Source organism: Dendrobates tinctorius, unplaced genomic scaffold (assembly GCF_039654945.1).
Source record: "Dendrobates tinctorius isolate UK_male_01 unplaced genomic scaffold, ASM3965494v1 ptg000223l, whole genome shotgun sequence".
Classification (NCBI taxonomy): domain Eukaryota; kingdom Metazoa; phylum Chordata; class Amphibia; order Anura; family Dendrobatidae; genus Dendrobates; species Dendrobates tinctorius.
Window position 1 is genome coordinate 6,149,757 of NW_027361890.1, and position 22,285 is coordinate 6,172,041.

General features: G+C 53.4%; 1 protein-coding gene across 3 annotated transcripts; it reads left to right on the forward strand.

Moving 5' to 3' along the window:
- The first annotated feature begins 2,458 nt into the window (after positions 1-2,458).
- BLCAP (BLCAP apoptosis inducing factor) lies at positions 2,459-21,824 on the forward strand. Of its 3 annotated transcripts, none has more exons than XM_073555277.1 (2): positions 2,459-2,615; positions 20,837-21,824. In XM_073555277.1, exon 2 carries the CDS (start codon positions 20,863-20,865, stop codon positions 21,124-21,126), a length of 264 nt encoding a protein of 87 aa, XP_073411378.1. In that variant the 5' UTR covers positions 2,459-2,615; positions 20,837-20,862; the 3' UTR covers positions 21,127-21,824. The 3 variants fall into 3 exon arrangements, with proteins under 3 accessions (XP_073411378.1, XP_073411377.1, XP_073411379.1); XM_073555276.1 differs by lacking the exon at positions 2,459-2,615 and adding an exon at positions 2,625-2,753; XM_073555278.1 differs by lacking the exon at positions 2,459-2,615 and adding an exon at positions 2,739-2,840.
- The last annotated feature ends 461 nt before the right edge of the window (positions 21,825-22,285 follow it).

Sequence of the window (22,285 nt, forward strand, 5' to 3'; positions counted from 1 at the left end):
AGCAAAGAGATGACAATTTTAACCTGCTGTGCGGAGCTCCCCGACGAGCTTCAAGGCAAAAAATAATTTACAATTATTTTTGAAATTCAAAAATTTAGACCGATCCCCAAAAAATACATCAGGTGTAGGAATCTTTGGTTCAGCAGCATGTGAATGAGCAAGGTAGGCGGAAATTCCCCGCACTTCCGCAGCGAGCTGCTCCACACGATCAGACAATTGCTTTATCTCCATTGAGAGAAAAAAAGAAATTCCCCCTACGGCCTCAGAGATATAGAGGAAAAAATATACACATTTTTTTTTTTTTATACAATTCTTTCCTGCTATTGAGTACCCTAGGATCTGCGGTATGGCGGGTGATTCTGTTATGATTGAGTCACCGTAGGAGGCAAAAATAGTAATGCTAGCTAAGTCCAGAAAACCAGAAAAGTTGGCAGCTATCGGATTGCAGACCCCTGAACCTATCAACACAACTAGCAGTAGCCGTGGGGGGCTCCTACGATGCCCTAGGCCCCTCGATCACAGCCGGAGGACTACATAGCCTAAAGACAGAAAGGGAAATCTAAACTGCCCCAGAGCAGACCCCAAAGTAAAAGGCAGCCCCCAACATATAATGACGGTGAAGCAAGAAGAAAGAACAAAACACAGACAGAAAGATAGACTGAGCAAAGATGGGGCCCACGCTAGCTTAGATAGGAAAGGACAGGAAGGCTGCTCTCTGCAATCCGTGAAAAACCCTATGAAAATAAGAGCCAACAAACTGACAGTAAAAAAGGCCCTGAAGACGCTAGGCTTCAAAAAAGCTATGTCAGTACTCAGGAATATTCTGAAGACAGAGCAACAGGCAAAAGGAGATTCAGCTAACCCCAGAAGGGAATGGCAGAATCCAGAAAAGCAAGGAAAACAAAACACTAATGCAAAAAGGCAAAGCAGAAATCTTAGCTTTAGATGAGCAGGAATCAGACTGGTTTCCTAGAAGTCCACAGAGAAATCACCCACAGGCCAGAAGGGTGTCGGCAGCCTTATATCCAGTCATTAACTCCACTCAGCCAGTCATCATCATCAGCCCCAGGTGTTTGACAATCAGGCTCACTACCTTTCTTCACCAGAAGAGGGAGTTCCTCGGGCCTCAGTAGTGAAGGGGAAAATGAACTCACAACAGGTATATGGGCATGGGCCTATGGGATGGTAGATATGTATGATGGGTATATAGGCACGGGACTATGGGATGGAGAATATGTATGATGGGTATATGGGCATGGGACTATGGGATGGAGGATGTGTGATGGGTATATGGGCATGGGACTATGGGATGGAGGATATGTATGATGGATATATGGGCACGGGACTATGGGATGGAGGATATGTATGATGGGTATATGGGCATGGGACTATGGGATGGAGGATGTGTGATGGGTATATGGGCACTCGACTATGGGATGGAGGATATGTATGATGGGTATATGGGCACGGGCCTATGGGATCGTGGATATGTGTGACGGGTATATGGGCACGGGACTATGGGATGGAGGATAATTATAATTTGCTATAACTAACCACAGTTAGTTACTATGCCCAGGCAGTGCCGGGCTCTTCAGCTAGTATATATATATAAACATATACATATATATATATTGTTTATATTCACCATTGTTTTTGGCCCCCCCCGGTTAAAAAAAATCTTCCCCCAGACACCCCAGAAAAGGCGCATCTATAAGATGTGTCTTTTCTGGCACTTAGCCTCTCTATTCCCATTGCCTTTAGGCCTGTTTCACACATCCGTTTGTCACCATCAGTCAAAATCTGCCGTTTTGCAAAAAAAACGGTTCCGCCGTTTTTCTTGGCGGATCCGTTTTTTTTCCCATTCAGTTGCATTACCGGCGGATCTTGACGGATGGCCATCCGTTGGATCCGTTTTTTTGCGGATCCGCCAAAATTTTGACGTCCGCCGACATGCCCGAACGGACCATGCAACGTTTTTTCGGGCGGCCGGATCCTCACTTCTCACTGCGCATGCCCGAAAGACTTCACTCAGCCGGAAATTTAACCCTAAACTCTGTTCTGGCGGCTGAAAAATCTCTCTCTCTCTCCTTCCCCAGGCAGCAGTTCCTTTAAAATTCTTCCTTTGACGGATCCGTTAAAATAACGGTCCGTTGACAAACGTTGTGGTCAGTACAGGAACGGATCCGCTATGAGCCAGTAGTCCTGATTTTGGGATGATGACGAGTCCTGTCATTTTGTTTGAGTGCATTTCTTTAGATCTAGGTTGATTCCTAAATAGATCCCCCCCATAGAGAGCTGCAGCCCCCAGTGTGTAGCCGCCTCCTGTGCGAAGCTTCTGTTCCTACAGTATATAGCAGACGCGGATTATCAGTTCACCGTTCTCACAGTAGCAGCTCGCCGCCTTGTGGCGGGATACGGGATTGTTACTACGCCTTGCCTCAGTAATGACTTCTTACAAGCCCGTGTGTGAACACCAGGGGGCGATGTCGCCCATGGTAAGCAACAGCGAGGTCAGTGACGTGGACGTCGTAACGTAGGAAGACGCGTGACGTGAACTCTGAGCCTAGTTCCGTCAGCTGCGTGTGGAAGCCTCGGCCTGGAGTACTGTGCGAGCGGTATGTAATGGGTTAATGCTTTGGTGTTATGGGGGGCGCTGGGTGTCGGGGCCACGTACACGTGTCAGGGCAGAGCGGCGGCCGGGACTATAGGTATGAGGGTGATACCATGGAATGTTCTGTCCGGGGAGACACAAGGTAAGCGCTGACATAGAGCCAGGGACAGGATGTGACAGTGATGGAGGACTTGGAGGTGGTTGCAGCTGCGGCTTGTGGTGGGAGAAGGTAAACCTATGCATGTGTCTGTCATGGGGGCAGCTATACGGGGGCGTACTGTCTGTAATAAGCTATACAGGGATACAGGGCTGTACTGCCTGTCCTAGGGGCCAGAGATATGTGGGGGCTGTACTGTCTGTAATAAGCTATACAGGGATACAGGGCTGTACTGCCTGTCCTAGGGGCCAGAGATATGTGGGGGCTGTACTGTCTGTAATAAGCTATACAGGGCTGTACTGCCTGTCCTAGGGGCCAGAGATATGTGGGGGCTGTACTGTCTGTAATAAGCTATACGGGGGCTGTACTGTCTGTCCTAGGGGCCAGAGATATGTGGTGACTGTACTGTCTGTAATAAGCTATACAGGGCTGTACTGCCTGTCCTAGGGGCCAGAGATATGTGGGGGCTGTACTGTCTGTAATAAGCTATACAGGGCTGTACTGCCTGTCCTAGGGGCCAGAGATATGTGGGGGCTGTACTGTCTGTAATAAGCTATACGGGGGCTGTACTGTCTGTCCTAGGGGCCAGAGATATGTGGGGGCTGTACTGTCTGTAATAAGCTATACGGGGGCTGTACTGTCTGTAATAAGCTATACGGGGGCCGTGCTGTCTGTCCTAGGGGCCAGAGATATGTGGGGACTGTACTGTCTGTAATAAGCTATACGGGGGCTGTACTGCCTGTCCTAGGGGCCAGAGATATGTGGGGGCTGTACTGTCTGTAATAAGCTATACGGGGGCTGTACTGCCTGTCCTAGGGGCCAGAGATATGTGGGGGCTGTACTGTCTGTAATAAGCTATACGGGGGCTGTACTGCCTGTCCTAGGGGCCAGAGATATGTGGGGGCTGTACTGTCTGTAATAAGCTATACAGGGCTGTACTGCCTGTCCTAGGGGCCAGAGATATGTGGGGGCTGTACTGTCTGTAATAAGCTATACGGGGGCTGTACTGTCTGTCCTAGGGGCCAGAGATATGTGGGGGCTGTACTGTCTGTAATAAGCTATACGGGGGCTGTACTGTCTGTCCTAGGGGCCAGAGATATGTGGGGGCTGTACTGTCTGTAATAAGCTATACGGGGGCTGTACTGTCTGTCCTAGGGGCCAGAGATATGTGGGGGCTGTACTGTCTGTAATAAGCTATACGGGGGCTGTACTGTCTGTCCTAGGGGCCAGAGATATGTGGTGACTGTACTGTCTGTAATAAGCTATACAGGGCTGTACTGCCTGTCCTAGGGGCCAGAGATATGTGGGGGCTGTACTGTCTGTAATAAGCTATACAGGGCTGTACTGTCTGTCCTAGGGGCCAGAGATATGTGGGGGCTGTACTGTCTGTAATAAGCTATACGGGGGCTGTACTGTCTGTCCTAGGGGCCAGAGATATGTGGGGGCTGTACTGTCTGTAATAAGCTATACGGGGGCTGTACTGTCTGTCCTAGGGGCCAGAGATATGTGGGGGCTGTACTGTCTGTAATAAGCTATACGGGGGCTGTACTGCCTGTCCTAGGGGCCAGAGATATGTGGGGGCTGTACTGTCTGTAATAAGCTATACAGGGCTGTACTGCCTGTCCTAGGGGCCAGAGATATGTGGGGGCTGTACTGTCTGTAATAAGCTATACAGGGCTGTACTGTCTGTCCTACGGGCCAGAGATATGTGGGGGCTGTACTGTCTGTAATAAGCTATACGGGGGCTGTACTGCCTGTCCTAGGGGCCAGAGATATGTGGGGGCTGTACTGTCTGTAATAAGCTATACGGGGGCTGTACTGTCTGTCCTAGGGGCCAGAGATATGTGGTGACTGTACTGTCTGTAATAAGCTATACAGGGCTGTACTGCCTGTCCTAGGGGCCAGAGATATGTGGGGGCTGTACTGTCTGTAATAAGCTATACAGGGCTGTACTGCCTGTCCTAGGGGCCAGAGATATGTGGGGGCTGTACTGTCTGTAATAAGCTATACGGGGGCTGTACTGTCTGTCCTAGGGGCCAGAGATATGTGGTGACTGTACTGTCTGTAATAAGCTATACAGGGCTGTACTGCCTGTCCTAGGGGCCAGAGATATGCGGGAGCCATGGGGCCAGAGATATGTGGGGACTGTACTGTCTGTAATAAGCTATACGGGGGCTGTACTGCCTGTCCTAGGGGCCAGAGATATGTGGGGGCTGTACTGTCTGTAATAAGCTATACGGGGGCTGTACTGCCTGTCCTAGGGGCCAGAGATATGTGGGGGCTGTACTGTCTGTAATAAGCTATACGGGGGCTGTACTGCCTGTCCTAGGGGCCAGAGATATGTGGGGGCTGTACTGTCTGTAATAAGCTATACAGGGCTGTACTGCCTGTCCTAGGGGCCAGAGATATGTGGGGGCTGTACTGTCTGTAATAAGCTATACGGGGGCTGTACTGTCTGTCCTAGGGGCCAGAGATATGTGGGGGCTGTACTGTCTGTAATAAGCTATACGGGGGCTGTACTGTCTGTCCTAGGGGCCAGAGATATGTGGGGGCTGTACTGTCTGTAATAAGCTATACGGGGGCTGTACTGTCTGTCCTAGGGGCCAGAGATATGTGGGGGCTGTACTGTCTGTAATAAGCTATACGGGGGCTGTACTGTCTGTCCTAGGGGCCAGAGATATGTGGTGACTGTACTGTCTGTAATAAGCTATACAGGGCTGTACTGCCTGTCCTAGGGGCCAGAGATATGTGGGGGCTGTACTGTCTGTAATAAGCTATACAGGGCTGTACTGTCTGTCCTAGGGGCCAGAGATATGTGGGGGCTGTACTGTCTGTAATAAGCTATACGGGGGCTGTACTGTCTGTCCTAGGGGCCAGAGATATGTGGGGGCTGTACTGTCTGTAATAAGCTATACGGGGGCTGTACTGTCTGTCCTAGGGGCCAGAGATATGTGGGGGCTGTACTGTCTGTAATAAGCTATACGGGGGCTGTACTGCCTGTCCTAGGGGCCAGAGATATGTGGGGGCTGTACTGTCTGTAATAAGCTATACAGGGCTGTACTGCCTGTCCTAGGGGCCAGAGATATGTGGGGGCTGTACTGTCTGTAATAAGCTATACAGGGCTGTACTGTCTGTCCTACGGGCCAGAGATATGTGGGGGCTGTACTGTCTGTAATAAGCTATACGGGGGCTGTACTGCCTGTCCTAGGGGCCAGAGATATGTGGGGGCTGTACTGTCTGTAATAAGCTATACGGGGGCTGTACTGTCTGTCCTAGGGGCCAGAGATATGTGGTGACTGTACTGTCTGTAATAAGCTATACAGGGCTGTACTGCCTGTCCTAGGGGCCAGAGATATGTGGGGGCTGTACTGTCTGTAATAAGCTATACAGGGCTGTACTGTCTGTCCTAGGGGCCAGAGATATGTGGGGGCTGTACTGTCTGTAATAAGCTATACGGGGGCTGTACTGTCTGTCCTAGGGGCCAGAGATATGTGGGGGCTGTACTGTCTGTAATAAGCTATACGGGGGCTGTACTGTCTGTCCTAGGGGCCAGAGATATGTGGGGGCTGTACTGTCTGTAATAAGCTATACGGGGGCTGTACTGCCTGTCCTAGGGGCCAGAGATATGTGGGGGCTGTACTGTCTGTAATAAGCTATACAGGGCTGTACTGCCTGTCCTAGGGGCCAGAGATATGTGGGGGCTGTACTGTCTGTAATAAGCTATACAGGGCTGTACTGTCTGTCCTAGGGGCCAGAGATATGTGGGGGCTGTACTGTCTGTAATAAGCTATACGGGGGCTGTACTGCCTGTCCTAGGGGCCAGAGATATGTGGGGGCTGTACTGTCTGTAATAAGCTATACAGGGCTGTACTGCCTGTCCTAGGGGCCAGAGATATGTGGGGACTGTACTGTCTGTAATAAGCTATACGGGGGCTGTACTGTCTGTCCTAGGGGCCAGAGATATGCGGGGGCTGTACTGTCTGTAATAAGCTATACGGGGCTGTACTGCCTGTCCTAGGGGCCAGAGATATGTGGGGACTGTACTGTCTGTAATAAGCTATACGGGGGCTGTACTGTCTGTCCTAGGGGCCAGAGATATGCGGGGGCTGTACTGTCTGTAATAAGCTATACGGGGGCTGTACTGCCTGTCCTAGGGGCCAGAGATATGTGGGGACTGTACTGTCTGTAATAAGCTATACGGGGGCTGTACTGCCTGTCCTAGGGGCCAGAGATATGTGGGGGCTGTACTGTCTGTAATAAGCTATACAGGGCTGTACTGCCTGTCCTAGGGGCCAGAGATATGTGGGGACTGTACTGTCTGTAATAAGCTATACGGGGGCTGTACTGTCTGTCCTAGGGGCCAGAGATATGCGGGGGCTGTACTGTCTGTAATAAGCTATACGGGGCTGTACTGCCTGTCCTAGGGGCCAGAGATATGTGGGGACTGTACTGTCTGTAATAAGCTATACGGGGGCTGTACTGTCTGTCCTAGGGGCCAGAGATATGCGGGGGCTGTACTGTCTGTAATAAGCTATACGGGGGCTGTACTGCCTGTCCTAGGGGCCAGAGATATGTGGGGACTGTACTGTCTGTAATAAGCTATACGGGGGCTGTACTGCCTGTCCTAGGGGCCAGAGATATGTGGGGGCTGTACTGTCTGTAATAAGCTATACAGGGCTGTACTGCCTGTCCTAGGGGCCAGAGATATGTGGGGACTGTACTGTCTGTAATAAGCTATACGGGGGCTGTACTGTCTGTCCTAGGGGCCAGAGATATGCGGGGGCTGTACTGTCTGTAATAAGCTATACGGGGCTGTACTGCCTGTCTTAGGGGCCAGAGATATGTGGGGACTGTACTGTCTGTAATAAGCTATACGGGGGCTGTACTGTCTGTCCTAGGGGCCAGAGATATGCGGGGGCTGTACTGTCTGTAATAAGCTATACGGGGGCTGTACTGCCTGTCCTAGGGGCCAGAGATATGTGGGGACTGTACTGTCTGTAATAAGCTATACGGGGGCTGTACTGCCTGTCCTAGGGGCCAGAGATATGCGGGGGCTGTACTGTCTGTAATAAGCTATACAGGGCTGTACTGCCTGTCCTAGGGGCCAGAGATATGTGGGGACTGTACTGTCTGTAATAAGCTATACGGGGGCTGTACTGCCTGTCCTAGGGGCCAGAGATATGCGGGGGCTGTACTGTCTGTAATAAGCTATGCGGGGGCTGTACTGTCTGTCCTAGGGGCCAGAGATATGTGGGGGCTGTACTGTCTGTAATAAGCTATACGGGGGCTGTACTGCCTGTCCTAGGGGCCAGAGATATGCGGGGGCTGTACTGTCTGTAATAAGCTATACGGGGGCTGTACTGCCTGTCCTAGGGGCCAGAGATATGCGGGGGCTGTACTGTCTGTAATAAGCTATACAGGGGCTGTACTGCCTGTCCTAGGGGCCAGAGATATGTGGGGGCTGTACTGTCTGTAATAAGCTATACGGGGGCTGTACTGCCTGTCCTAGGGGCCAGAGATATGCGGGGGCTGTACTGTCTGTAATAAGCTATACGGGGGCTGTACTGCCTGTCCTAGGGGCCAGAGATATGCGGGAGCCATGGGGCCAGAGATATGTGGGGACTGTACTGTCTGTAATAAGCTATACAGGGCTGTACTGCCTGTCCTAGGGGCCAGAGATATGCGGGAGCCATGGGGCCAGAGATATGTGGGGACTGTACTGTCTGTAATAAGCTATACAGGGCTGTACTGCCTGTCCTAGGGGCCAGAGATATGTGGGGGCTGTACTGTCTGTAATAAGCTATACAGGGCTGTACTGTCTGTCCTAGGGGCCAGAGATATGTGGGGGCTGTACTGTCTGTAATAAGCTATACGGGGGCTGTACTGTCTGTCCTAGGGGCCAGAGATATGTGGGGGCTGTACTGTCTGTAATAAGCTATACGGGGGCTGTACTGTCTGTCCTAGGGGCCAGAGATATGTGGGGGCTGTACTGTCTGTAATAAGCTATACGGGGGCTGTACTGCCTGTCCTAGGGGCCAGAGATATGTGGGGGCTGTACTGTCTGTAATAAGCTATACAGGGCTGTACTGCCTGTCCTAGGGGCCAGAGATATGTGGGGGCTGTACTGTCTGTAATAAGCTATACAGGGCTGTACTGTCTGTCCTACGGGCCAGAGATATGTGGGGGCTGTACTGTCTGTAATAAGCTATACGGGGGCTGTACTGCCTGTCCTAGGGGCCAGAGATATGTGGGGGCTGTACTGTCTGTAATAAGCTATACGGGGGCTGTACTGCCTGTCCTAGGGGCCAGAGATATGTGGGGGCTGTACTGTCTGTAATAAGCTATACAGGGCTGTACTGCCTGTCCTAGGGGCCAGAGATATGTGGGGACTGTACTGTCTGTAATAAGCTATACGGGGGCTGTACTGTCTGTCCTAGGGGCCAGAGATATGCGGGGGCTGTACTGTCTGTAATAAGCTATACGGGGCTGTACTGCCTGTCCTAGGGGCCAGAGATATGTGGGGACTGTACTGTCTGTAATAAGCTATACGGGGGCTGTACTGTCTGTCCTAGGGGCCAGAGATATGCGGGGGCTGTACTGTCTGTAATAAGCTATACGGGGGCTGTACTGCCTGTCCTAGGGGCCAGAGATATGTGGGGACTGTACTGTCTGTAATAAGCTATACGGGGGCTGTACTGCCTGTCCTAGGGGCCAGAGATATGTGGGGGCTGTACTGTCTGTAATAAGCTATACAGGGCTGTACTGCCTGTCCTAGGGGCCAGAGATATGTGGGGACTGTACTGTCTGTAATAAGCTATACGGGGGCTGTACTGTCTGTCCTAGGGGCCAGAGATATGCGGTGGCTGTACTGTCTGTAATAAGCTATACGGGGCTGTACTGCCTGTCCTAGGGGCCAGAGATATGTGGGGACTGTACTGTCTGTAATAAGCTATACGGGGGCTGTACTGTCTGTCCTAGGGGCCAGAGATATGTGGGGACTGTACTGTCTGTAATAAGCTATACGGGGGCTGTACTGTCTGTCCTAGGGGCCAGAGATATGCGGGGGCTGTACTGTCTGTAATAAGCTATACGGGGGCTGTACTGCCTGTCCTAGGGGCCAGAGATATGTGGGGACTGTACTGTCTGTAATAAGCTATACGGGGGCTGTACTGCCTGTCCTAGGGGCCAGAGATATGCGGGGGCTGTACTGTCTGTAATAAGCTATACAGGGCTGTACTGCCTGTCCTAGGGGCCAGAGATATGTGGGGACTGTACTGTCTGTAATAAGCTATACGGGGGCTGTACTGCCTGTCCTAGGGGCCAGAGATATGCGGGGGCTGTACTGTCTGTAATAAGCTATGCGGGGGCTGTACTGTCTGTCCTAGGGGCCAGAGATATGTGGGGGCTGTACTGTCTGTAATAAGCTATACGGGGGCTGTACTGCCTGTCCTAGGGGCCAGAGATATGCGGGGGCTGTACTGTCTGTAATAAGCTATACGGGGGCTGTACTGCCTGTCCTAGGGGCCAGAGATATGCGGGGGCTGTACTGTCTGTAATAAGCTATACAGGGGCTGTACTGCCTGTCCTAGGGGCCAGAGATATGTGGGGGCTGTACTGTCTGTAATAAGCTATACGGGGGCTGTACTGCCTGTCCTAGGGGCCAGAGATATGCGGGGGCTGTACTGTCTGTAATAAGCTATACGGGGGCTGTACTGCCTGTCCTAGGGGCCAGAGATATGCGGGAGCCATGGGGCCAGAGATATGTGGGGACTGTACTGTCTGTAATAAGCTATACAGGGCTGTACTGCCTGTCCTAGGGGCCAGAGATATGCGGGAGCCATGGGGCCAGAGATATGTGGGGACTGTACTGTCTGTAATAAGCTATACAGGGCTGTACTGCCTGTCCTAGGGGCCAGAGATATGCGGGAGCCATGGGGCCAGAGATATGTGGGGACTGTACTGTCTGTAATAAGCTATACGGGGGCTGTACTGTCTGTCCTAGGGGCCAGAGATATGCGGGGGCTGTACTGTCTGTAATAAGCTATACGGGGGCTGTACTGCCTGTCCTAGGGGCCAGAGATATGTGGGGACTGTACTGTCTGTAATAAGCTATACAGGGCTGTACTGCCTGTCCTAGGGGCCAGAGATATGCGGGAGCCATGGGGCCAGAGATATGTGGGGACTGTACTGTCTGTAATAAGCTATACAGGGCTGTACTGCCTGTCCTAGGGGCCAGAGATATGCGGGAGCCATGGGGCCAGAGATATGTGGGGACTGTACTGTCTGTAATAAGCTATACAGGGCTGTACTGCCTGTCCTAGGGGCCAGAGATATGTGGGGGCTGTACTGTCTGTAATAAGCTATACGGGGGCTGTACTGTCTGTCCTAGGGGCCAGAGATATGTGGGGCCTGTACTGTCTGTAATAAGCTATACAGGGGCTGTACTGTCTGTAATAAGCTATACGGGGGCCGTGCTGTCTGTCCTAGGGGCCAGAGATATGCGGGAGCCATGGGGCCAGAGATATGTGGGGACTGTACTGTCTGTAATAAGCTATACGGGGGCTGTACTGTCTGTCCTAGGGGCCAGAGCTATGTGGGGGCTGTACTGTCTGTAATAAGCTATACAGGGCTGTACTGCCTGTCCTAGGGGCCAGAGATACAGTGCCTACAAGTAGTATTCAACCCCCTGCAGATTTAGCAGGTTTGATAAGATGCAAATAAGTTAGAGCCTTCAAACTTCACACAAGAGCAGGATTTATTAACAGATGCATAAATCTTACAAACCAAAAAGTTATGTTGCTCAGTTAAATTTTAATAAATTTGAAACATACAAGTGTGGGTCAATTATTATTCAACCCCTAGGTTTAATATTTTGTGGAATAACCCTTATTTGCAATTACAGCTAATAATAGTCTTTTATAAGACCTGATCAGGCCGGCACAGGTCTCTGGAGTTATCTTGGCCCACTCCTCCATGCAGATCTTCTCCAAGTTATCTAGGTTCTTTGGGTGTCTCATGTGGACTTTAATCTTGAGCTCCTTCCACAAGTTTTCAATTGGGTTAAGGTCAGGAGACTGACTAGGCCACTCCAACACCTTGATTTTTTGCCTCTTGAACCAGGCCTTGGTTTTCTTGGCTGTGTGCTTTGGGTCGTTGTCTTGTTGGAAGATGAAATGACGACCCATCTTAAGATCCTTGATGGAGGAGCGGAGGTTCTTGGCCAAAATCTCCAGGTAGGCCGTGCTATCCATCTTCCCATGGATGCGGACCAGATGGCCAGGCCCCTTGGCTGAGAAACAGCCCCATAGCATGATGCTACCACCACCATGCTTGACTGTAGGGATGGTATTCTTGGGGTCGTATGCAGTGCCATCCAGTCTCCAAACGTCACGTGTGTGGTTGGCACCAAAGATCTCGATCTTGGTCTCATCAGACCAGAGAACCTTGAACCAGTCTGTCTCAGAGTCCTCCAAGTGATCATGAGCAAACTGTAGACGAGCCTTGACATGACGCTTTGAAAGTAAAGGTACCTTACGGGCTCGTCTGGAACGGAGACCATTGCGGTGGAGTACGTTACTTATGGTATTGACTGAAACCAATGTCCCCACTGCCATGAGATCTTCCCGGAGCTCCTTCCTTGTTGTCCTTGGGTTAGCCTTGACTCTTCGGACAAGCCTGGCCTCGGCACGGGAGGAAACTTTCAAAGGCTGTCCAGGCCGTGGAAGGTTAACAGTAGTTCCATAAGCCTTCCACTTCCGGATGATGCTCCCAACAGTGGAGACAGGTAGGCCCAACTCCTTGGAAAGGGTTTTGTACCCCTTGCCAGCCTTGTGACCCTCCACGATCTAGTCTCTGATGGCCTTGGAATGCTCCTTTGTCTTTCCCATGTTGACCATGTATGAGTGCTGTTCACAAGTTTGGGGAGGGTCTTAAATAGTCAGAAAAGGCTGGAAAAAGAGATAATTAATCCAAACATGTGAAGCTCATTGTTCTTTGTGCCTGAAATACTTCTTAATACTTTAGGGGAACCAAACAGAATTCTGGTGGTTTGAGGGGTTGAATAATAAATGACCCTCTGAATAAACTTTTCACAATTTAAAAAAAAATTAAACAAAGAAATAACATTCTTTTTTGCTGCAGTGCATTTCACACTTCCAGGCTGATCTACAGTCCAAATGTCACAATGCCAAGTTAATACCGAATGTGTAAACCTGCTAAATCTGCAGGGGGTTGAATACTACTTGTAGGCACTGTATGTGGGGGCTGTACTGTCTGTAATAAGCTATACGGGGGCTGTACTGTCTGTCCTAGGGGCCAGAGATATGTGGGGGCTGTACTGTCTGTAATAAGCTATACGGGGGCTGTACTGTCTGTCCTAGGGGCCAGAGATATGTGGGGGCTGTACTGTCTGTAATAAGCTATACGGGGGCTGTACTGTCTGTCCTAGGGGCCAGAGATATGTGGGGGCTGTACTGTCTGTAATAAGCTATACGGGGGCTGTACTGTCTGTCCTAGGGGCCAGAGATATGTGGGGGCTGTACTGTCTGTAATAAGCTATACGGGGGCTGTACTGTCTGTCCTAGGGGCCAGAGATATGTGGGGGCTGTACTGTCTGTAATAAGCTATACGGGGGCTGTACTGTCTGTAATAAGCTATACGGGGGCCGTGCTGTCTGTCCTAGGGGCCAGAGATATGCGGGAGCCATGGGGCCAGAGATATGTGGGGACTGTACTGTCTGTAATAAGCTATACGGGGGCTGTACTGTCATAGAGGCCAGATACATGGGGCTGTACTGTCTGTAATAAGCTATACAGGGGCCGTACTGTCTGTCATAGGGGCCAGATAGACGGGGCTGTACTGTCTGTAATAAGCTATACGGGGGCTGTACTGTCTGTCCTAGGGGCCAAAGATATGCGGGAGCCATACTGCCTGTCCTAGGGGCAAGAGATATGTGGGGGCTGTACTGTCTGTAATAAGCTATACAGGGCTGTACTGTCTGTCCTAGGGGCCAGATAGACAGGGCTGTACTGTCTGTAATAAGCTATACGGGGGCTGTACTGTCCTAGGGCCCAGAGATATGCTGGGCTGTACTGCCTGTCCTAGGGGCCAGAGATATGCTGGGCTGTACTGCCTGTCCTAGGGGCCAGAGATATGCGGGGCTGTACTGCCTGTCCTAGGGGCCAGAGATATGCGGGGGCTGTACTGTCTGTCATAGGGGCCAGATAGACGGGGCTGTAATGTTTGTAATAAGCTATGAAAAGGCCGTACTGTCTGCCATAGGGGCCAGACAGACAGGGCTGTACTGCCTGTCCTAGGGGCCAGAGATATGCGGGGGCCGTACTGCCTGTCCTAGGGGCCAGAGATATGCGGGGGCCGTACTGCCTGTCCTAGGGGCCAGAGATATGCGGGGGCCGTACTGCCTGTCCTAGGGGCCAGAGATATGCGGGGGCCGTACTGCCTGTCCTAGGGTCCAGAGATATGCGGGGGCCGTACTGCCTGTCCTAGGGGCCAGAGATATGCGGGGGCCGTACTGCCTGTCCTAGGGTCCAGAGATATGCGGGGGCCGTACTGCCTGTCCTAGGGGCCAGATATATGCGGGGGCCGTACTGCCTGTCCTAGGGGCCAGAGATATGCGGGGGCCGTACTGCCTGTCCTAGGGGCCAGAGATATGCGGGGGCCGTACTGCCTGTCCTAGGGGCCAGAGATATGCGGGGGCCGTACTGCCTGTCCTAGGGGCCAGAGATATGCGGGGGCCGTACTGCCTGTCCTAGGGGCCAGAGATATGCGGGGGCCGTACTGCCTGTCCTAGGGGCCAGAGATATGCGGGGGCCGTGCTGCCTGTCCTAGGGGCCAGAGATATGCGGGGGCCGTGCTGCCTGTCCTAGGGGCCAGAGATATGCGGGGGCCGTGCTGCCTGTCCTAGGGGCCAGAGATATGCGGGGGGCCGTGCTGCCTGTCCTAGGGGCCAGAGATATGCGGGGGGCCGTGCTGCCTGTCCTAGGGGCCAGAGATATGCGGGGGGCCGTGCTGCCTGTCCTAGGGGCCAGAGATATGCGGGGGGCCGTGCTGCCTGTCCTAGGGGCCAGAGATATGCGGGGGGCCGTGCTGCCTGTCCTAGGGGCCAGAGATATGCGGGGGGCCGTGCTGCCTGTCCTAGGGGCCAGAGATATGCGGGGGGCCGTGCTGCCTGTCCTAGGGGCCAGAGATATGCGGGGGGCCGTGCTGCCTGTCCTAGGGGCCAGAGATATGCGGGGGGCCGTGCTGCCTGTCCTAGGGGCCAGAGATATGCGGGGGGCCGTGCTGCCTGTCCTAGGGGCCAGAGATATGCGGGGGGCCGTGCTGCCTGTCCTAGGGGCCAGAGATATGCGGGGGGCCGTGCTGCCTGTCCTAGGGGCCAGAGATATGCGGGGGGCCGTGCTGCCTGTCCTAGGGGCCAGAGATATGCGGGGGGCCGTGCTGCCTGTCCTAGGGGCCAGAGATATGCGGGGGGCCGTGCTGCCTGTCCTAGGGGCCAGAGATATGCGGGGGGCCGTGCTGCCTGTCCTAGGGGCCAGAGATATGCGGGGGGCCGTGCTGCCTGTCCTAGGGGCCAGAGATATGCGGGGGGCCGTGCTGCCTGTCCTAGGGGCCAGAGATATGCGGGGGGCCGTGCTGCCTGTCCTAGGGGCCAGAGATATGCGGGGGGCCGTGCTGCCTGTCCTAGGGGCCAGAGATATGCGGGGGGCCGTGCTGCCTGTCCTAGGGGCCAGAGATATGCGGGGGGCCGTGCTGCCTGTCCTAGGGGCCAGAGATATGCGGGGGGCCGTGCTGCCTGTCCTAGGGGCCAGAGATATGCGGGGGGCCGTGCTGCCTGTCCTAGGGGCCAGAGATATGCGGGGGGCCGTGCTGCCTGTCCTAGGGGCCAGAGATATGCGGGGGGCCGTGCTGCCTGTCCTAGGGGCCAGAGATATGCGGGGGGCCGTGCTGTCTGTCATAGGGGCCAGATAGACGGGGCTGTACTGTCTGTAATATGCTATACAGGGGCCGTACTGTCTGTCATAGAGGCCAGATAGATAGGGCTGTACTGTCTAATAAGCTATACAGGGGCCGTACTGTCTGTCATAGGGGCCAGATAGACGGGGGCTGTACTGTCTGTCATAGGGGGCAGAGATACGTGGGGGGCCATACTGTCTGTCATAGGGGGCAGAGATATGCGAGGGTCGTATTGTCTGTCATAGGGAGCAGAGATATGCGGGGGCTGTACTGTCTGTCATAGGGGGCAGAGATACGTGGGGGGGCGATACTGTCTGTCATAGGGGGCAGAGATATGCGAAGGTCGTATTGTCTGTCATAGGGGGCAGAGATATGTGGGGGCCGTACTGTCTGGCATAGGGGGCAGAGATATGTGGGGACCGTGCTGTCTGTCATAGGGGCAAAGATATGCGAGGGTCGTACTGTCTGTCATAGGGGGCAGAGATACGCGGGAGCCGTACTGTCTGTCGTAGGGGGCAGAGATACGTGGGGGGTCGTACTGTCTGTCATAGGGGGCAGAGATATGCGTGGGCCGTACTGTCTGTCATAGGGGGCAGAGATATGTGGGGGCCGTACTGTCTGTCATAGGGGGCAGAGATATGTGGGGGCCGTACTGTCTGTCATAGGGGGCAGAGATATGTGGGGGCCGTACTGTCTGTCATAGGGGGCAGAGATATGTGGGGGCCGTACTGTCTGTCATAGGGGGCAGAGATATGTGGGGGCCGTACTGTCTGTCATAGGGGGCAGAGATATGTGGGGGCTGTACTGTCTGTCATAGGGGGCAGAGATATGTGGGGGCTGTACTGTCTGTCATAGGGGGCAGAGATACGTGGGGGGCGGTACTGTCTGTCATAGGGGGCAGAGATATGCGAGGACTGTACTGTCTGTCATAGGGGGCAGAGATACGTGGGGGGTCGTACTGTCTGTCGTAGGGGGCAGAGATACGTGGGGGGTCGTACTGTCTGTCGTAGGGGGCAGAGATACGTGGGGGGTCGTACTGTCTGTCGTAGGGGGCAGAGATACGTGGAGGGTCGTACTGTCTGTCGTAGGGGGCAGAGATACGTGGGGGGTCGTACTGTCTGACGTGGGGGGTCGTACTGTCTGTCGTAGGGGGCAGAGATACGTGGGGGGTCGTACTGTCTGTCGTAGGGGGCAGAGATACGTGGGGGGCCGTACTGTCTGTCGTAGGGGGCAGAGATATGTGGGGGCCGTACTGTCTGTCATAGGGGGCAGAGATATGCGGGGGCTGTACTCTCTGTCATGGGGCAGAGATATGCGGGGGCCGTACTGTCTGTCATAGGGGGCAGAGATATGCGGGGGCCGTACTGTCTGTCATAGGGGGCAGAGATATGTGTGGGCCGTAGTCTGTCATAGGGGGCAGAGATATGTGGGGGCCGTACTGTCTGTCATAGGGGGCAGAGATATGTGGGGGCTGTAGTCTGTCATAGGGGGCAGAGATATGTGGGGGCTGTAGTCTGTCATAGGGGGCAGAGATATGCGGGGGCTGTACTGTCTGTCATAGGGGACAGAGATGCGCGGGAGACGTACTGTCTGTCGTAGGGGGCAGAGATACGTGGGGGGTCGTACTGTCTGTCGTAGGGGGCAGAGATACGTGGGGGGTCGTACTGTCTGTCATAGGGGGCAGAGATACGTGGGGGGTCGTATTGTCTGTCATAGGGGGCAGAGATATGTGGGGGCCATATTGTCTGTCATAGGGGGCAGAGATATGTGGGGGCCATACTGTCTGTCATAGGGGTCAGAGATATGCGGGGGCTGTACTGTCTGTTATAGGGGGCAGAGATATGTGGGGGCGGTACTGTCTGTCATAGGGGGCAGAGATATGTCGGGGCCGTACTGTGTCATAGGGGGCAGAGATACGTGGGGGCTGTACTGTCTGTCATAGGGGGCAGAGATATGTGGGGGCCGTACTGTCTGGCATAGGGGGCAGAGATACGTGGGGGGCGGTACTGTCTGTCATAGGGGGCAGAGATATGTGGGGACCGTGCTGTCTGTCATAGGGGCAAAGATATGCGAGGGCCGTACTGTCTGTCGTAGGGGGCAGAGATACGCGGGAGCCGTACTGTCTGTCGTAGGGGGCAGAGATACGTGGGGGGCCGTACTGTCTCTGTCATAGGGGGCAGAGATATGTGGGGGCCGTATTGTCTCTGTCATAGGGGGCAGAGATATGCGAGGGTCGTATTGTCTGTCATAGGGGGCAGAGATATGCGGGGACTGTACTGTCTGTCATAGGGGGCAGAGATACGTGGTGGGTCGTACTGTCTGTCGTAGGGGGCAGAGATACGTGGGGGGTCGTACTGTCTGTCGTAGGGGGCAGAGATACGTGGGGGGTCGTACTGTCTGTCGTAGGGGGCAGAGATACGTGGGGGGTCGTACTGTCTGTCGTAGGGGGCAGAGATACGTGGGGGGTCGTACTGTCTGTCGTAGGGGGCAGAGATACGTGGAGGGTCGTACTGTCTGTCGTAGGGGGCAGAGATACGTGGGGGGTCGTACTGTCTGTCGTAGGGGGCAGAGATACGTGGGGGGTGTCGTACTGTCTGTCGTAGGGGGCAGAGATACGTGGGGGGTCGTACTGTCTGTCGTAGGGGGCAGAGATATGTGGGGGCCGTACTGTCTGTCATAGGGGGCAGAGATATGTGGGGGCCGTACTGTCTGTCACAGGGGGCAGAGATATGCGGGGGCCGTACTGTCTGTCATAGGGGGCAGAGATATGCGGGGGCCGTACTGTCTGTCATAGGGGGCAGAGATATGCGGGGGCCGTATTGTGTGTCATAGGGGGCAGACATATGCGGGGGCTGTACTCTCTGTCATGGGGCAGAGATATGCGGGGGCCGTATTGTGTGTCATAGGGGGCAGAGATATGCGGGGGCTGTACTGTCTGTCATAGGGGGCAGAGATATGCGGGGGCTGTACTGTCTGTCATAGGGGGCAGAGATATGCGGGGGCTGTACTGTCTGTCATAGGGGGCAGAGATATGCGGGGGCTGTACTGTCTGTCATAGGGGACAGAGATACGCGGGAGACGTACTGTCTGTCGTAGGGGGCAGAGATACGTGGGGGGTCGTATTGTCTGTCGTAGGGGGCAGAGATACGCGGGAGACGTACTGTCTGTCATAGGGGGCAGAGATACGTGGGGGGTCGTATTGTCTGTCATAGGGGGCAGAGATATGTGGGGGCCATACTGTCTGTCATAGGGGTCAGAGATATGCGGGGGCTGTACTGTCTGTTATAGGGGGCAGAGATATGTGGGGGGGCCGTACTGTCTGTCATAGGGGGCAGAGATATGTGGGGGCCGTACTGTCTGTCATAGGGGGCAGAGATACGTGGGGGCTGTGCTGTACAATATAGGGGTCAGAGATATGCGGGGGCTGTACTGTCTGTCATAGGGGGCAGAGATACGTGGGGGCTGTGCTGTACAATATAGGGGTCAGAGATATGCGGGGGCTGTACTGTCTGTTATAGGGGGCAGAGATATGTGGGGGGGCGGTACTGTCTGTCATAGGGGGCAGAGATATGTGTGGGCCATAGTCTGTCATAGGGGGCAGAGATATGCGGGGGTCGTACTGTCTGTCATAGGGGGCAGAGATATGCGGGGGCCGTACTGTCTGTCATAGGGGGCAGAGATATGCGGGGGCCGTACTGTCTGTCATAGGGGGCAGAGATATGTGGGGGCCGTAGTCTGTCATAGGGGGCAGAGATATGCGGGGGCTGTACTGTCTGTCATAGGGGGCAGAGATATGCGGGGGCTGTACTGTCTGTCATAGGGGGCAGAGATATGCGGGGGCTGTACTGTCTGTCATAGGGGGCAGAGATATGCGGGGGCTGTACTGTCTGTCATAGGGGACAGAGATACGCGGGAGACGTACTGTCTGTCGTAGGGGGCAGAGATACGTGGGGGGTCGTATTGTCTGTCGTAGGGGGCAGAGATACGCGGGAGACGTACTGTCTGTCATAGGGGGCAGAGATACGTGGGGGGTCGTATTGTCTGTCATAGGGGGCAGAGATATGTGGGGGCCATACTGTCTGTCATAGGGGTCAGAGATATGCGGGGGCTGTACTGTCTGTTATAGGGGGCAGAGATATGTGGGGGGGCCGTACTGTCTGTCATAGGGGTCAGAGATATGCGGGGGCTGTACTGTCTGTCATAGGGGGCAGAGATACGTGGGGGCTGTGCTGTACAATATAGGGGTCAGAGATATGCGGGGGCTGTACTGTCTGTTATAGGGGGCAGAGATATGTGGGGGGGCGGTACTGTTTGTCATAGGGGGCAGAGATATGTGGGGGGGCGGTACTGTTTGTCATAGGGGGCAGAGATATGTGGGGGCCGTACTGTCTGTCATAGGGGGCAGAGATACGTGGGGGCTGTGCTGTACAATATAGGGGGCAGATATACGAGGTTGTGCTGTAAGTTATAGGGGCAGCTATTTGGAGTCGGGCAGTACGTTACAAGGGGCAGATATATGGGATCTGTGCTGTGCGTTATGAGGGGCAGAAGTTTGGGAGCCGTATTGTACGTTACGGGGGCTGTATTTGTTACAGGGGTGGATATACGGGGTCTGTGCTGTACATGAGAGGGGGCAGATATACGGGAGCCGTATTTTATGTTACAGGGGTAGATATATGGGGGCTGTACTGTATTTTCTAAGGGCAGACATACGGGAGCTGTACTGTACATTATAGGGGCGGATATACCTGGGGCTGTACTTTGTTATATGGGTCACCCATATGGAGGTCATACCGTACATTACAGGGTGTGGCTATACAGCAGACTATACTGTAGGTTAAAGGGGGGGTGTACAGGGATCTGTACTATATTTTGTAGGGGCTGACTACACAGCCATACATTTTGAAAAGGCACGGAGATGTGATCTCCAGGATATATCTGGTGTCTTGATGGGACCTGAATTTGACAGATCATGAGCGTTATCTGTGAGAAAGTCTTCCTACATAGGGTGTTTATTGGTGCCGTAGTCCGTTCTCTGTCAGCCCAGGGTTGCAGGTGTCTGCAGGCTGTGACATGACTTTCTTCTGTCTCCTCAGGTTGTAACTCGGACTCCACCGCCATTATGTACTGTTTACAATGGCTGCTCCCCGTTCTCCTGATCCCCAAGCCTCTGAATCCAGCTCTTTGGTTCAATCACTCGATGTTCATGGGCTTCTACCTCCTGAGCTTCTTACTGGAGAGGAAGCCATGCACCATCTGCGCCTTGGTCTTCCTGGGAGCCCTCATCCTTATCTGCTACAGCTGTTGGGGCAATTGCTTTTTGTACCATTGCAGTGACCACGAGCTCCCAGAGTCGGCCCATGACCCGGCGGTAGTGGGCACCTAAGAAGACTATGGTTCCTTTGCCCACGGATTGCTGCTTTTTTTCCAGGGACATGACACAGCTTGCACCATTGTGTCTTGAGGACTATTCTGGGACTACAGGGACTCCATGATAAATTAAAAAGGTTTTTGTGCAATGAATCCCCTTTTCCCTGTTATCATGCACTTGGAGATGGGCAGAGACATTTGCATTACCATCCCCCGGTATTGTCTTGCTGGGGAGACTTTTAATTACTTGTATTTTGAGGGGCTCCTCCAGCTCTTGGTCATGTTTACGTCTCTTCTGTCCATTTTGCTGACAGTCATTTTCTGATACTGCCCTTTGGTCCAGTGTGCGCCCTGTCCATGCCATCTGATGAGACTGCAGTATATAACCAGTGTATATATGGACTGGCATCTTGGAGTTGGCCTTTTGTGGGCTCCTGCATCAGTGATGTTGCACATTTCGTAGTGAATTGATAGATTGGCACTTGTGTATATCGGTTCAGTCGACAAAATGGCGGCCTTGAGTGTTAGAGGGCTACATGTACACAAGACCCTGCTTGTTTGCCCCCAGACACAGTGTAGCCGGCATACTCGGAACGCTCCGCTGTTGGTGGTTTCCCAGTACACTGTAGTCCTGCGGATGTGTGCATGGACCATGAGATTTTATCCTCTTGTGTTGGGGCGAAACAAATCTGAATAAAGCTTTATTAATCATTATTTTGACAGGTGTACGTCAGTGGTTTCTAGCTGTGGGGGATTAATGCAACGGATCCTCCTATGAAAGGGAGCAAGTGTTCTTATAAAAGCTCAATCGCCCAGTATCTGCTTGTGTAAATGGGGCCTGTCTGTCTTCACTAACTTGCTGTATGTGAAAATAAGTCAGATCTGCCCATCCACTGCCACTTCAGTGACAGACCACCAAGCCTAGTGATTGGCTGCAGTGATCACATGATGTCACCATGACCATTCAGACATGGATTTTCACAGTAACTACACCAGCCTCATCAGACTTAGGTGTCTAACAATGTGCCCAGTTTGTTTTGTGAAATCTGGTGACAGACAGGCTTCAAAGAAATTGCATTCTCTTGACATAAAGACTGTGCCCTCTGCACCTTTTCCTATTGCTCACTCGACAAAACGTCAAGGGTTTGTGTAGCGGCACATTGCGACATCAGATG

Bases quoted from the DNA above. Each gene is read 5' to 3' on its own strand.
- BLCAP (XM_073555276.1), top strand. From the start codon at position 2,711: ATGAGGGTGATACCATGGAATGTTCTGTCCGGGGAGACACAAG. The intron at 2,754-20,836 runs GTAAGCGCTGAC...CTGTCTCCTCAG, and splicing joins TCTGTCCGGGGAGACACAAG to GTTGTAACTCGGACTCCACC.